Here is a 17331-nt window from a genome sequence, read left to right as displayed (position 1 = left end):
TGAACAGCAAAAGAAGGCCACTGCTTACCTGGATGAAAAGCCATGAGGTGACCAGAGCCAGGCTGCTGTACTGCCCATTAAATCGATAGTGGTATGCATAGAAGGCAAAGTGGTACAAGTAGAAGAACCTGGAAAGAGAAGGGACAATAAGGAACAGGACGTAAACACAGAGAGAACCCACCCACCCCAGCCTGGAGAGGGGATTTCCCACTAAGCAGCTGTGAGACCTTGACTAATGGGTACTCTTGACTTTCTCAGCAGACATTGGTGTTCATCTAAATACAGAGCAGGACAAGTGGGCAAATGTTTGAATCAGTTTTAAAAGAAGGACTTCCTAATAGTTACACAGGAAAGAGCCAACTTGCCTCCTGAATGTGGGCTTCAGATGCAGGAACGTCGGGGGCCAGGAAGGGAAAACAGTGGCTATCCGATATGGAAGCCAACGTAGCACCGCTGGATGAAAATTTTAAAGAAGCCTCGCATCGCGGAATAAAGCGGCATGCAATATAGGTCTGAAGCACACGGCTAGGTGATGGAAGTGCACATGCTAGAAGGAGAATGGGCAACTCTCTTACCTGAGCCAATGCCTCTTACTAGTATTGGTGTGGCAACAGATGGCATCATACTGGTCCGCCAGCCACACAATGAGGATGATATAAAACGCAGTGGTGGTGTCATTGAAGAACTCTGACATAATGGCCTCCATGCCTGCCGGACAAAAAACACTGACATGTCAACTAGCTGTAGGGCCTGGTCAATGGGTAATTCCAGCTCGCCATTCTCCGGAACCAAGGGTGCACCCAGGGTAAACACTATGTAGCAACTGGTGCTATGATGTATTTGCTGGATTGCAGAACAAATGCAACCAGGCACAATGGAGCTGGTTTCTAAAGGGAATGAGGTAAAGCACAAAGATTTCCTTGCTGACTGGAATCTTCACCTATAGCGTTAGCCACAGCACAGGATTTATTGTTTTTAAATGAAGTTTTGTAGGTGTAGAACATAGGCCAGGAAAGTGAGAGACGGAGAAGTAGATCAGAGCTATACATAATGTACACGTACACACACAAAATGTAGATTACCTCCACCCCCAACGCACAGCTCTGAGAATCACTAATCCTGACCAGCCCTAACCCAAGTGTGGGTATATTTCTACTGGAGACTAGGACAAAAACACCTGACAACAAGGTCATGCCAAGTTCCATGACATATTACATCTCTGCAGGGAGTGAGAACAATAAACCTCCAGTGATGCAAGGTACAAGAGAGGGATTCTGTGTTCAACGCACCCCGAGGCAACTTGCTACACTAAGTTTGTTTCTGACCTGCTCAGTGTTCTTCCTTTACATAAGGAGTAAATCCACGTTCTTACCTACTAGAGCCAAAATGACCGTGAGTAATGGAGCAGCAGGGAATGCAATGGTCATGTTCATCTCCAGCATCTGTAAGAGGTCCACTGCAAGGAAAGCAAACCATGTAGGGCTCTCAGCAGCACATGGAGCAGAGTAACGCACCACAAACCATCTTTAGAACTAGACGCAGGAGTGCATACAGGAGGCAGCACGGCTGCTAACTGCTTACAGCTCACAGAACACATAGGCCCACAGCGGAGCAGGCAACTGCTCTGACAAATCCTGCCCTGGCAATGACCTATAGCCACTTCTTCAGCGGAAGCTGAAATCCCCCAGAAGGCACCAGGGATGCACTTTTGGGACAGTGGTTTTTTGACCCCTGAGGCATTAGGCCATGTCCTGAAACATGGGATTTGCATTCAGCCAACCTCAGATAAGAGGGGAAGTGGTCACAAAGGGCAACTTAAAAAGCATATTTGTCTGGAGAATTTAGGCTAAATTCAGATCTGATGTAAGCAGGAAAAAAAAAAAAAGAGTCTAGAAATCAATGGAGCTGCATTCACACTAGGACAGAATCTATCCCTTGGTCACTAAGCAGCGTACTCCAGGTGGCAAGTCCTGCCATGTCAGCTTCTGCTTTGAGTAACCTTTGGAAAATGTTTTCCCAGCTTGAGGATGACAGATGGGATAAACAATCTACTGTCTCAAGTAGGCTCAACTCCACAAAAGACACTAAGCTCTTTTCTTGCCCTCAAAGGGGGTGGGTGTTCACTAGGGCATGGCATTATCCCAAAAGAAACAGTCTGTAGGAGTGAGATTCAGAAGCACTTACCAATGAAGACAAAGATTTGATGATGAGAGTAGCGCAACAGCATCGAGACTGACAGAGTCTGAAAAGGCAAAACAGATCAGGGTTAGAACTGGACTGCCCTGGGAAGTTTGTTTTCCCATAGAGGGTTGTAATATGATAGAGTTTGTGCCGATGCATCATCGTGGGATGCACTGAGACAGATATTACAGACATGTGAAATCTTTGAGTCTAGTGTACCAAGTTTTTAATGTTATCTGTATTTCTGTGAGCCAGCAATTATATTCTGGCTCCACGGGGGAGGGTTGCCAAACTGACTCCAAGAACGATCATCTGTGTGGGGCCATTACAGCAAACCCTGGGACAGGTCCAACTCCGAAGAGGAACCACCTCCTGTGGATTTTTGCATATACTGGTTCAGACTGGGTTCCAGAGGCCAGGAGACAAAAAAAAGGCTTCTAGTATAAAGGCTCAGCTGAACTACTCCGAATTTCTCAGTTTGATCCAATAACTGACAAGTCATGCATCCAACAAAGTGGGTATTCACCCCCGAAAGCTCATGCTCCAATATATCTGTTAGTCTATAAGGTGCCACAGAACTCTTTGCCGCTTTTACAGATCCAGACTAACACGGCTACCCCTCTGACACTTGACAAGAGATTGTAACCAAGAGGGCACAACCCTGATGGAAGGATCCGAAGGACTGGAAAACATGCCAGGGTCTGGAAACACACAGTAAACCTAGCATGCGTGTAGCACGTTTTATTGATTTATGCTACGATCTTATTTGCTGGGCTATGCACGCTGAAGGGCAGAAGGAATTGAAGGCTAAATCTTCAGTCTGGAGGAAGAGAGTTACAGTACTTTGATCACAGAGAGGTGATGGCTAGAGTTTGAGATGTAAAGGGGTGCCCTTGAGCAGACCGCAGAGGGGTCAGAGGTGCACAGTTAACCTGCAAACTGTGACATGTACTTGAGGTTCTTTGGCCTGGGCTATGCAGGAGGTCAGATTAGATCGGGGTAGGCAACCTATGGCACACATGCCGAAGGAGGCACACGAGCTGATTTTCAGTGGCACTCACACTGCCTGGCCACCAGTCTGGGGGCTCTGCATTTTAATTTAATTTTAAATGAAGCTTCTTAAACATTTTTAAAACCTTATTTACTTTGCATACAACAATAGTTTAGTTCTATATTACAGACTTATAGAAAGAGACCTTCTAAAAACATTACAATGTATGACTGGCACGTGAAACCTTAAATTAGAGTGAATAAATGAAGACTTGGCACACCACTTCTGAAAAGTTGCCAACCCCTGGATTAGATGATCATAACAGACCCTTCTGACCTTAGAATCTATGTTAACTAAGAATTTGACGGCTTGTGGGGATTTTTCTTAGCACCGTAACAAAGCCCAAGATTGTACAGCACATTTCACTCTTAGTTTTAAGTAGCGTTTCTTTGGCACGTTACAAACGGTAATTAAACCACATGCTGTCCCTGTGAAAGAGATAGGCAAGTAGTTTAGCTGTAGGAGGAGTCTAGTTCTGACAAGTTAAGTGATGCCCAAAAATCAAAGCAAAAATCTGTAACAGAGTTGAGACCAGAATCCAAAGTTCCAGCTCTGTCCCAGTCCTGTGCATCTCCAGCTAGGCTACAATCTGTCTCCGAGAAAGATCACAGAAGACTGATGAATCTTCATGCGAGAGATATTTAAACACCTCCTCTCACCAGCCATTAGATTATTGTTTTACATGGTCTTGCATCAAAGGAAGGAGGATCACTGCCCGAACTCTATGCATAGTGGTTTGGCATCTATGATATCTCAGCCTCCTTTGCTTATTGGTTTCATCTGGGTCAATTCTGCATTTGCAAAAGATTTTAAGTCTATTTAGTAAAAGTAGCAGTGGCCTCTTGTGTTAATACAGATGTAGGGCACATACGAATGTTACCAAAATCAAGTCTTAAATAGCACCTGGCAAGCCCTAGTCCAGAAATCCAGGCAGCCCTGAAACAGTTTTACTTACAAATATGACCATGATAACAAAGGCTGCTAGATACGAAGTCCTAGCCATCCACATGCTGACAAAGCGATAGTGCTCCCCAGACACCACGTTGCGGAGGAAACCTGGAGAAAGAGAGGAGCCTGGTCTGATTAAACAATAAATAATAGGCTGAGCTTCCCGTACTGGTGCATCCTTCATTCTTATTCAGCATAGGGCAGGAGAAAAATCTTCCTTGTGGCCATTATCCTCTCTCTCCTCACACTTATTTCATTTAACTTCCCTGGTGATCATCTCCCCATGGAGCCGGGTAACCGTTCTCAGTACTAGGGTATGGTCAACAGGCAGGGCACACCATTCATGCACCCACAGACTCCATGCACCTCTCTAAATATTCCGCCACAACATTGTTTCCTGGTGCCTTTACCTTTGTTCTCTTCGTTTTCAGCTAAAGCTTTCACACTGGACATTAGAATGTCATCGTAACCCAGGAACTCGTCCAGCAGCAGGCGACTAAATCGGTCCCCAAAGCACTGGTCCCTGGTGGGATCTGCATGAAAGGTAAAGAAGATTCACTCTGTTCAATCAGAGGTGAAACTGCAGAGCGGGAAACTCTACCTGTTACTATTTACCTCAAGACCCATCAGATGCTCTGTGGTGCTATGTGAGCAAACAGAATTTGATTTCCAGGCTTAGACTCTCCCTCCTTAAGCCAGCAGAAGTGGCGCACTTGCCCCAGCGAAGCATGGCGCTCCCCTGTCTGAGCCTTTTAGCAGGACAGTAGCCATCGTACTGTAGAAACATTGGCTTTTGCAGTGGGATGAGAACGGCCAATATGGACAGAAGTTCTTCACATGGCAAAAACAATCAGGAAGTGTAAGGACAGGGAGATGGATGGTTACAGTTATTTGCAATGAGATTCAGAATTAAAGCAAAAGGATCTTAAAATGTTGAATCAAAGCGACTCAGCATCTCCAGGTAATTCCAGGCACTGATGGAAAAAAGTTTCAGTATTCCACCACAGAGGTGGCTGCAGTGATTAGGTCAATATAGTGACATGAAAGTGCTACATACATTCAAATGAGTTTTATATACACATGTAATAGCTCACAATGCGGCTGGGATCCATCTAGATGAAAGGTGGAATATAAATGCAAGCAATTTTTAGTAAGGCAGGTAGGGTGCTTATGTAAGAATTTGAAAGATCAGACCAAATAAAAACACCACCTACCTTTAACAGAGACCCATTTGTTATCTGCCCCGTAATCACTGTTTAATACAGCAGAACATACCACTGCTTGCACTACTTATGTCTAATGAATCTAATCTGATTGCTGCACATATTTTGGCATCTGATTAATTAGGATTTTTGGCACTAGAAGGTGTAAGGCTATACTTATTCCTTGGAAACTTGTTAATTAAGAGAATATCAGTGGAATAGAACCCTGTCACAGGCTAATGGTCCCTGTGGCTATGCAGGATGCCAAGATGATTAGAGATAAACACCAATGCTAAGGAGACATGCTCAGCATTGGCTCTGATAGGGATAATCGTTCCTGACAATAAGTATCAATGTTGTGCATCACAAGTGTTAAGTCTCTGAGGGCTGCAGGCTATTTTGTTTCTAGCCTCGAAAGTTTAAAGCAAAGGAGGAAAAGCAACAAAACAATACGAATTGGGCAGTGTTTAGGTTTGGTCTCTTGAGATTCCTTCCTGGGAGGGACAACTGCTCTAGAAAATAACACTAGGCCTCAGATATTGAAACCGATTGCTTAGATTCGGACTCTGTAATGGATGCCTGGGTATTGTATTGGAAAGACACTGCCTGTAAAGACTGTCCTTCTCTGAACGAGGGCCCCCTCCACTGTTATAAAAGGTTTCTGTGCGATTGAAGCAAAGGTAGGTATGTGGGGGCATGGCTAAAATTGGGGTGTTGGCAAATAACATGCAGGCATTTTAGAAGAGTCTTGTCAACTAATGCATAAGCCCTGGTCATGTCCCTTACTTACCTAGTGTCACCACCATGACTGGGATGCTGAGACGCTGACGAGTGCTCTGAGACAGGCGTAAAAACCCATACTCCAAAGAATACTCCACAATGTACTCTTCCTGCGGCCACACTGCAAGAGAGGAAGGCAAAGGAGACTCAACAGCAGGGTTTGCAAACTACCGTGGATACACTCCTCTTTACCCTATCCCCTCCTGAAAAGCAGGTTTGCCAAGACACAAGCACAAGCGGCCTTTCGTCATGTTAAAGCTTTGGTTGCACTTTTTACATCACTCTTCTCCCCCCCCACAGTAATCCCACCCCATTAACATGGATAGGAGTGAGCCCTTTGATGCATTTCCCAACCGCGTTCACCCCAGGAGATGCACTGGGTAGATATCAGCAGTTGGCTTTGGGGGAATCCCTTCAACCGCTTCAGCAGGAGGATCACTAAAGAACTGTCACTCACTTTGGACTTAGGGCATTGAAAGGTGCCATGTTTATGGCATGGGTTACTGGAATCCTACCTACAAGGCCTGGGGTTTTTAAAAGGAGCCCATCCGCTACCTTGATAACTAAGCAAGATCAGCAACAGCACAAGGTTTCCCCATGTTATTCTATCAGCAACTCCAACCTGGAGGTAGACGTCTTCATGCCTAGTGGTCTCTATGCAAACTGCCCCATCAGTTGGGCTAGTATGAGTCTTTTGAAAGTGACTATCTCCCCATCAACTCATTTCACACAGGTCATCAAATGGTAACAGCAGCAGGTCACTACGATTCAGCTCATGAGACTCTCCCAATCCCATTCTCAATCCCTAAAGTAGGGGCCAATTTAACAAAACCTTCAGTAATCAGGCTTCAGCCACAGATGGTAAAGCAGATGGAAGAACTCCAGCTCACTGTCTCTGAAGACCACAGATTTGAATCCTCCTCTGAAGCAGAGCACAATAAAACAGGAAGGCACAGCAAAGGGAATCAGGAAACTATACACCACATATAATAATGGACTTGAGAGGATGTTATAGGCCCTAATGAGAACATGTTCTGTCTTTCTCCTTCCCCACTCTGGCCCCCAGATACAGGACACTTGTTGGACCTGTGCTGAAACATGCTTCTGCCCCTTATTCAATTCCCCATCCAAGAGGAATCATTTCTCAAATGGTAATCCCAGTTCTGCCACTGACTTGGCTTTGGTTTCAGAGTGGTAGCCATGTTAAGGTGCCACAAGTACTCCTTGTTCTTTTTGCTGACTTGGCTTTGTGACCTTCACTTCTGGGCCTCTGTTACCCTATCTGTGAAGGCAGGATAATACCACCCATCTCGCAGAGGGGCTGTGAGGCTGGATCTGATTATTTCTGGCAAGGGCTTTAAAAGCAATGAATTGAAAATACTACAGAAAGACAAAGTCACAATATACTCTATGACTTCAGTTTCCAAAGCAACCAGCTTATAACTTCAGCTACAGACAAGGAGCAAACTCTTCAAAAAACCAAAGATCCTGTTTTTATTCACATTCTCTCATAAGTGACAGATGAGCATTACCCTCTCCAGGGTCACTAGTGCCTTAAGGAAAAGCTTTGAAAGCTATCCCATTTAGAAACAAGTCTACTTAGAGAATTGCCTTCCACAGATAAGACAGCAAGGTTTTCAAGAGCTGATCGTTAAGAGTTGTGAAGGTTTCCTATCAAGAGTGAGGCTGGGCCCAGGGGAGGCCTGGGACCTGGAACAGAACAGATTTCTGGTAGAGGACAAATCAGTGTTTAGCGTGAGAAGCGGAACAATTTGCAATGGCAGACATCTGCTGTGATATACAGGTTGGCTCCAGAACGCCTGCGCTCCTGGCACTGCGCCTGCAGGAACGGAAGCCTCTCAAATCTTACTCTGTCCTCAAGTGACTTCTTGATGCAGGCCCCCTTCAGCTGTTGAAGATTTCCCAGCAGACTGTGAACATAAACCTGTGATTACAACAGGCCTAACAGGGCTTCACGCCAGAAAATATGGATTTGTTTGGCCCTGCAAAGTGCTGCCCAGGTTGAAGTTTTTTGTGCTAGATGCTACAGCCTTATTATATTAACAGAATATTTTTGTCAAAAATCGATCACTTGAATGTTTCAAGCATTCAGAGGCAGCTAATATAAGTGGATCTGGCTGTATCCTGTGTTCTACAGCTAAATGACTCATCCCAAAGAACAGATAACAAAAATACATTAATCCATATAAGATGTTTTTTGGCAAAAATTTGTAAATTCTGTGGAGCCTGATTTGGGACAAGAACTTTTATCTTCTGGTCAAACAAATGGTTTGTAGACACCAAAGAAGACACCCCACATGGGACAAAACTACTCTGCTTTCTTGGAAGGACAAGGTATACATATAGCTGTCACATTTGCTTGTCCCAAAGGTTAACTCATGCAAACTTGAATCAACTCAACAGCGTATGCCAACTCGGTGCTTTAAGATCAACACCACGTGCCTCCGTTACATTAATTATAAACATATATTTCGGAGGCAAAAAGAAGCTTAAATGCGCTGTTCAAAACTGTCTTCTTCAAAAGTACATTTTCCTGCTCTGAAGCTTCCCTAGGTCTCACAGCTGCAGTGGGCCTGCTGGTTCTAACCACAGTCAACGAACTTCTCTAGAGTTAGAACGTCTGAGGAGACGGGAACTGCTGCTGCTTCCAGAAAGGCCAAAACCAGAGGCAGGAGCAATAAGCAGATTTAAAAAAAAAAAAAATAGAAAGAAAAAAGCCTTTTCACATCACTTTATGATGATTGTTATGACTGCCTGCTTTAATGGGAGTTTGAAGTAGACACTGTCTGCTGTGACAGCCCCAAGACCAGAAAAATCCCGCTAAGGAGCAGCCAATCCATTAAAAGAGGATTTTTCCAAACAGTGTCAGAGTATTCCTTCCTTCCTTCCTAAAGGAGGCAGGCCAAAAGAGAGTCAGGCTTCCCATGATGAAAATATTTTTAAGGAACATAAATTAAAAAAGAAATGCAACTTCCTTTCCTGAGTTACCAGCAATACATTATGGAAGAGATTTGCAGCTTCCCACTTGTTACCTACCCAGTAGGTAATGAAAGCAGACTGGTCAGTTTTACTTTTCCGTTTTCACTGGCAGCACAATTGCTACCAGTTTGCAAACACAGAAAGGGTTTAAATCTCATCACAAGAACTGCTTTCATTTAGATCATGAAAGCATCCATATCCATTTATTTTAATGCATCTCACACAAAGATTAAAAGTTGGGAACTAAACCGTGTCCCTTTAATTGGAGAAGGCAAGAAGAAGATGAGGGAAATGAGTCCTATTTCCATTCCCACAAACCTTTTTGACAAGATCACTTCTCTACAGTGTAATAACCAAGTGTGACCGCACCACCTATTAATTTCTCTCTCCTCTCCCTCCTGTCGGATCATTTCCATTGAGAACTCAGCAAAAGCAGAAGAGCCTATTCAGTGTACACTACAGATAATTTGGGGGAGTTTTGCACAGGCCTCAATGATGATATTGCACCCAAAAAAACAAAAATAAAACAAAAACCCTCTGTGATAGATACAATATATATTTCATTCCCAAGTCTAAGTAGTGTCATGACCCCTAATCACCAACTCAAATTCAGGACTAAATCAATCCTGGACCAGCACCAAATAAAATACTGCAAGATCAAGGGAACAGTGAACATTTTAACGTTAGCACTCATAATCCTTCATAGCTAGAAGGAAAGGTTTAGACTGCTGGAAAGCAAAGAATCCCAGTTTTCCAGTGCAATAAAACATCCGTTTCAGCAAACAAGATACGCTAACTATTAAGTCATTCCAGTTATCATGATCCTACTTCAACCCATATGTGATTTTAACAGCTATCTAGTACAGACAGAAACCAAAGCATTATACCATGGATATGCCTTGAATCGCAGTTTAAGGGATAACCACCCATGGTTTCTTTCTAAAAGATGTACAATATTAGCTGATAAAATCACGTTGCAATTGAAGTAGGGAAGATAGAAGCAAGATGGTATTCTGAATGATGTGATTCTAGCGTCTCCATCTCTTGCAGTCTGCCAGGGTTAAGATCAGTGAATCAGTACAAATGCTTTCAGCAGCAGTTAGCTATTCCTGGACAAAGGATCAGAAAATCCCTACTAGTACTATTAAAAATATGAATTATAAATTAGATTTACTGATTCCACCACTACACCTCCTCCCTTGGGACTTTCTTGCACTCCCCTAGAGGATAAAAAGACAACAGTTGCTCAGGTGAATTATGAGGGAAAAGATGAAGCGGAGTTTGGTTCATCTTCTTTTGGCCTATCTGGCATTGGCCACTGTCAAAGACATGATGCCAGACCAAACAGTTTGTTCTAGTATAACCCTCTTGTGATGCTTTATCAGTGTGGCCTGCCACAGCTGGAGAATCAGCGTAACAATCCAGATATTACTGGCAACAAGAGAGATTTCAGCAGACTTCACAGCACAAGCCTGCTCCCTCCCCAGCCCTCTAGCCAAAGAGCAAAGTTCTGCAGAACCAAAGTCAGTATTTGTCAATTTCACATCATTCGAAGGCAAGGGGGACATCTGGAAAACACTGAAGGTTGTTATGCAAGTGCCTCGAGAAGCCAAGAGGAGCGAAAGGGAGGATATACAGGTGAAAGGGGAGGAGGGAACACGGATACCAGTGTAAGTTGTCTTTACCTGCTCTGGCTAGCATCTCAAACTCGGACACAGTCTCACTCAGAGGCTGCATACCTTTAGTGGTCGCCTCGCTAAACGAGAACTCCTGGCTTTCGTTCTGGGTCACCTGGGTCAGTGCCTCAGTGCTGCTTGCCCGGGGTGGCTTGAGAAACACCTTGGGCTCAATGTCCAGTTCAAACTGTTGAAAAACCATTGGAATGAAAGTAGCATTAGTGCTTATTTCAATTCTGGGCTTCTAAGCCCCTACCCCATCCAGTTAACAAGTCAAACACTGAAACATGAGGAGGAAAGAGACACAAAACCCAACCTTTGCAAGCGTTTATAGTCACGCCTTAAAACAAACAGAGCTTTGGACTGACAAGAAATGGTGGAAGCATGTGGAGAAATGCGTCCCGTTTGGAGCTGGACGTAGGGTTCTTGTGGGACTACGCCAGCCTGGTGTGTTCAGGGTAATTACCCTGACAGAGTCCCAGTAGACTTCAAGGACAGAACGAGCTGCATAATGTTGACAGCCTGCTTGATCACAGACAAACAAACTGTTGATAGGGTAGCACAAAATCATTGCTTATCACATTTTTGAACCTGAGGTGACTGCACCAGTAAACCAGAACAGCAGACTAGGAGATCCCAAAGTGAAGGGCCCCACAGATTAAAGATTTTAAAAGCCAGGAGGGCAAGGGGAGTGAAGTTACAGAGCCTGAATTTAGTTATTAGCATTCATATATGTGAGCCAGCTATGTGGAGGTGATAGCCAACTGCTAAATTGGAGAAATGCCATGAACTGCACAGGTACATTGAATTTATCTATAAATCTATGGCTGCGTCACCATAATCTACCACCTCAAGTTTTATTCTAACACTCCAAATCCCTTTGGAGCTTCAAACAGCTTCCATATTTTTATCTGAACCCACCAAAGGGAATATTTCTCTCTCATCCCTTTATGTGTTGATTTCCCCCTCTAAAGATAGCACTAGCCTGGAAAGGCTAAGATTCAGTCCAGGGCTAACAGCAGCTTTTCTGTGCCTAAAAATATCACAGCTTTTCAGTCTGGTGTGTTGTAGCCCAGCAGATTAAAAAAACAGAGCTTTCTACCACTGGAAAGGGGACGCGCAAGCTGGCAAGCTGACCCATCAGCTGGGGGAGGGAAAGTCACGTTGCAAACAAAGGCACAGCTCCAGTTCTCTTCACAGGGCTCTCTTTATTAACAAAGATTCAGAGCAAGTTGCCACCAACCAAACCACTCTCATTGCCCTACAGCTCTTTTCTTCCAGGCCTTTCACAAGCCTCCCTGTTGAGATTTCCCCTCAACCAGCTCCTGAAGGTGTCCTCCTCTCAGGACTTCTGCCATACAGCTGCAGAGAGCCCTTCCCCTGACTCTGAGTATCTCCTCTCTGGTCCCCTGCCTGAGAATGCAAGTTCCCCTTGGACACATGACTAGAAACGGGCATATGACCTGTATACAGCTCTCTGGTTTAAAGGGCCCAAAGACCCACCGCCCAGTTACAAGATTTCCCATGGGACTAAGCACTCCTCTCTAGCTCTGACAGGGACCATGGTTTCAGACTTTAAAGCAGAGACATTTTTAGGTACAGAAAGGCTATATTGGAGGTGATATTTTCCATTTGTTTGTCATTTCTTTTCCCTTCTGGACCCTATACTCATGGCATTTAACATTACCAGGCTTTACAGACAGGAGGGAGATACAAGAAATAATCCCAATGCAGTGATTTAAAAACCTCTAAAACATACCTAAAAATAGTTTTGCTGTAATATATGACATGGGGGAATACATGATGACATGGGATAAAGGCTTTACTGGTCTGAGTTTGGGAAGATCACATTACCCTCACACACACACGATGTGCTGGAAGAGGACAGCACTTATCGCAAACAGATGCGCACATCACTCCATGGTGAGGGGGGATCCAAGGAGAAGCAGAAAATGTTATTGCCGCTGCTCAGGAAAATTCCAAACACCTGTGCATCTGAGTCAAGCTATGCAATAGCACAGCCCCAGGAATGCCTAATGGCACTTCATGCACCATCTGCTTCTGAACAAACTCGCTCCTGCCCACCATTTTCAAATGCACTTTTCAGTGCTTGCAAAAGAAGTGATGCAACAAATGGGAAAGGGCTGGCTGGCGCGGGGCATTTTCCACAATGGGCCTTCAGCTCTATAAATCCCATCTCCCACTGGGTCAACGGAGATGGAATTTACTGGCCTCCACTGTATGTCCCAAGGCCACTCTAGTCACACAAGCTTCTGCTTGAGGTGGCATTTGGAGACGTCAGAGGTTCTTTTTAAATTTAAGGGTGGGGCATAGGAATATAGATTGGCTTGGTGCCGGTGAAATAAAGTTCTTGCAGGGAGCATGGAAACAAGGGAGCACAGGCAGCAAATGGCTAAACCTTTACCTTGACAGAGCTGTTTTCAAACATCTCCACAGTCATTTCCTCCTCTTCCTCCTCCTCCTCCTCATGCATAGACTCAATCACCATTCCCGGGAATTTCTCCACCTCACAGAACTGCAGGAAGATGGGGGCTCGGCTGGAGTTGCGTTGTATTTCCACCCGCAGGATTCCATCGCGCGGCCACTTGTCCCGCACGTGCTCCAGGCAGTTAATGGGTGAACGGGAGAAGGCGATGTGAATGTAAGCCAGGATGAACAGCACAAACAGAGCCTGAAACAGCAGGAAACAAGGACGAGATCATGAGTACTGGCTGGCTCCTTCTAAATCTGCTTCTTTTACAAACTCACATGCTTTATAGAGGTTTCTTGCTAACCAGTAAGATACCTGGATGTGTCTGGGCCATCAGACACAGAAATAGCCTAGATCTTTGAAACATCCCAGTCTTGACAGTCTAAGCATCAAAATATTAGCAGCTAAAGTTCCTGGAACCAGTTCACCTCTTCAGCTGAGCAAGGCAGATCCAGGGAGTATTTTGCCATGAACCTGCATCAGCCTCTTGTCACACCTTGTAAAGCTGAGGCCTGTCTGCTGTGGGTGGATATTCAAGAGGCTTCATTATACCTTTCACAGGAGTAGAGATTGGCCCTGGTGTCATTGACCAAAGTTTCCCCATTCACACACTTGTTGCACAATGTGATGTATGCTGAGTGGTTGCCACCCCAGAAGCAGCTGTATTTCAGCAGCCTTGTATGTATATTGTTTGGGTTTGTTCACATGCTGCAGGGATCTAAAATGTTAAAACCAGGGCCAGATTCTGACCCAAAATAGTAGCATTTTACATTCATTTTGCACTGGTGTAAATGCTTGCACAAAGGGGCAGGGCAGTAGATAATCAGGCACCCATCTTTTCTGAATAGGAGGCACAATACCAGTTACTAGCAACTGAGTTGGCAATAATAGTTACCAGATAGCGGGTTGTAATAGCCATCTAATATGGCAGCAGAGGTCCATTGAAGAGAAAAACTGCCCTGGATACCTCTGGGAAGCACAAAGTTTAACTTCCTGGTTTTCCCCAAAAGTAACCTATCTTCCAAAAAATGCACACCACCCATTTACCTTTGGCTCTCCTCACTCCACTCTCGTGTGTTATTTTCAAATGCTTCTTTGTTGGCAAACAAGCCATCCCTTACTAGACTTTCCAGTCTGACCCAGAAACTGGTTTCCAGTGGAGAGAATAGACTGTATGAATCCACTGGGCCAGAATGTTCCAGGAAGTGTAACTCTAGTAATTAATTCTCATGTATTTATTCCCAAGCCTCTAGAATTCAGTTTAATATTGACAAGGTCCTTGCTCAGGTTGGTGCCAACATGCAACCTTTGCTCAGGAGATATCACAAGTCATGAGACAGTCACTGGAAATGTTTTAAAGGGACAGAGTCAGATAGTTTTAGGTCTTATTTCAAAGACTTTCTTTAAACTTTCCTGTTACCTCTTGTGATTTTATTTTTTTTTAAGTTTCCAAGGACAGAGTTTGAATGTAAAACCATTTCCTTTCTACCTGTAGAAAACACTGCAGAATTGTGCTAGTGAAAGAAAACTAAATAGTGAAATTGACCAGCCCATTTTCATGCCCCATGTCGAATGGAGCTCAAAACAAAATACCAAACAGTGAAAAATAAGCTAAATTTTTTAAAAGACACTTTTGACCTTAATAAACCAGGGCTTTGACTACAGCAGACAAGGACATTTTTTTAAATTACAATTTTTAATCTAATAATGATCCATTAACAGCAAAGTCCCAGAATCTACCAGGGGGAACATATTGGGTTACGGGTATATGTTTCACTAAGAAACCATCTTTGATGAGTGCTAAACGCTGCACATTTTCATTACCCCACACAACGTAATGAAAGGAATGAGGATGGTATCCCAGGATTAATCAAATCCTGTAAGAACATGACTGTGAACCAACTATTGCTATCACACTACACAAACCTTCCCAGATACAACTAGCCTGCCTGATTTCTGGCTTGGTAGAACTCCCTTACTGTATCTTACATATGCAGGATGTGCTTAAAGTTTGTATTCAGGCTTCCTGGGATACACTCTCTTTGGTGCTTGGCTGATGTTTAAATGTGGTGTTATTCCTTAGCTTGCTGTTCAGCTGTGTGCTTTTATTGTAAGGGAGCTAAAAAAGCCTCAACAGTAGAAGTATCTGGATTATTTGATGTCTAAATCAGACAGTACCCATTATTGCCAAGGCAAAAGGTACTCAAAAATAATGAGTCAGACCTGCCCCAAAGTCATGATGTTACAATATACATTGGGTTCTTATTTGCCTTCTGGGCTTTGAGCCTGTAAGGTGCAAATCAGTATATATTTCCAAGCGTTTCTCTGCAACCACGAGATCTAATTTCTGATCCAGCTTTAATATATCTATTAACGCATCTATACCCAGCCACAAGGCTGTTCCTTGTTCCTTCCCAATATTAAACAGCAATTCTGCATCATGGGATCACCTTCTACAGGGAGGGCACGAGGCAAACGATGCTGAGTCTATTCCCTGGGCACTTCCTCTGTGAAAGTAAAAAATAAAAAAAAGGCATCCAACCCCTTTAGATTGTATTTTGGTGCCACTGAGACCATCAACAGGGAGCTGGTACCAAATTAAAGCAGGTAACACAAAAGAGCTACTACACCAAAAAAAATATGCTCCAATTGGGGACATTCCTTGAACACGAAAGATGTGTGGTGTTGTATTCGTTACAGGAAAAGTGCCAGCTTAAAGAGCTTTTTATTTTAATCTGGCTTCCCACAGCCCCAGCTGCTGCAGTTCCTACCACTGCCCCTGCCACCTGACATCACCAGAGGTGAAGGAAGCAGGATTTGAGAAAGAGCGCTAAGATCTGTGGGAAGGATTAGTGACCAGGTGGGGAAGTCAGGCATTTCAAACCAACAAGGACTGAAGAAGAAGCCTGCAGCTAGAAGCCTTTACTATTTCTTTGTAAACATCATCTGATGGTCATATTTTTGTTGTTTGTTCCATTTTTAAGGTCCCTACAGCTCCAAAACACAGGCCAACTGAGGAGAGACTGACAGATTCACTTGGATTATGCTTCTACAGCTGATGCAAAGACAGGGAGAGGAGGTATCCAGAAGAGGCACTAAATATACACCCCCACCCCCACCATCCAGGAAAGTTCTCCCACTATTCTAACTGCAACTCAAACCATTGGGAGGAAACAAGGAGTGGTCTTGGGGCTAGGTACTGATACACTCTTACAAGCCATTAAAAAGGGGGACCAGAAGACTCCTTCCTATGACCCTAGATCATCATTAGAGGGCTAAGGGTGGGGGTGGGGGGGGGGAAATAGAGGATTTAAGCAACTTTCTGCGAAAATTCAAGATATTGAGGCAAAAAGCACAGTGAGACCGCCAAAAGAATAGATATTTATATGGATAAGAAACAGATCTGCAGTTACACTGGTTAGAGGCTCTCTCACATATGGCACTAGTTAGAGCGAAAACATATAAGGTACCTCAACCCGTATTTTATAGGATATAAGCTAATCACCAACACCCCAGAGTTATGAATCCTTCACTGTTGTTTGCAGAGTTGTAGCTGTGCTGGTCCGAGGATATGACCTAAGGAAGAGCTCTGTGGAACTCGAAAGCATGTCTCTTTCACCAACCTAAGTTGGTACAATAGAAGATATTAACCTCACCCACCCTGACTCTCTCAGAGTTAGGAAGACATTTCACTCATGAGCAGCTAGTTATTGGATCATGGAACATTATATCTAGTAGAGAATGTTTCTTTTTTTTTTTTTTTCTTTGCCATTTAAGTGCAATGATTGTATGATGAAGTTTTGTGTGTGTGTGTGTGTGTGTGTGTGTGTGTATATATAGACACACAAAATATGTATATTTAACTGAATTATTAATGTCATTTCTGATCTTTCTACAATTGCCTTGAGGTTTCTGAACCTGAATATTGTTTCTTGCCCATCTCTGTTTTTAAATAAAGCCCTTACGGTTGGCATTAGGTAGGAAAGCATGTTTCATAAGCAA

The 17331-nt window shown here is 43.8% G+C and overlaps 1 protein-coding gene across 2 annotated transcripts in view; it reads right to left on the bottom strand.

Annotated features, from left to right (window-relative positions):
* The window catches only part of TMEM259 (transmembrane protein 259), a 28873-nt gene that overhangs the window by 4761 nt on the left and 6781 nt on the right, over nt 1-17331 (bottom strand). The window contains exons 2-10 of one of the 2 annotated variants that reach the window (XM_030540181.1): nt 13264-13530; nt 10848-11025; nt 6173-6283; nt 4591-4713; nt 4188-4288; nt 2185-2242; nt 1373-1456; nt 576-708; nt 29-128 (exon numbers count right to left, since the gene is read on the bottom strand). In XM_030540181.1, coding sequence (XP_030396041.1) covers nt 29-128; nt 576-708; nt 1373-1456; nt 2185-2242; nt 4188-4288; nt 4591-4713; nt 6173-6283; nt 10848-11025; nt 13264-13530 — 1155 coding nt within the window. The remainder of the gene's footprint in view (nt 1-28; nt 129-575; nt 709-1372; nt 1457-2184; nt 2243-4187; nt 4289-4590; nt 4714-6172; nt 6284-10847; nt 11026-13263; nt 13531-17331) is intronic. The other variant, XM_030540182.1, reaches the window with a different exon arrangement.

This window comes from Gopherus evgoodei, chromosome 22 (assembly GCF_007399415.2).
Source record: "Gopherus evgoodei ecotype Sinaloan lineage chromosome 22, rGopEvg1_v1.p, whole genome shotgun sequence".
Classification (NCBI taxonomy): Eukaryota; Metazoa; Chordata; order Testudines; family Testudinidae; genus Gopherus; species Gopherus evgoodei.
This window is presented reverse-complemented; position numbering and strand designations above follow the sequence as displayed.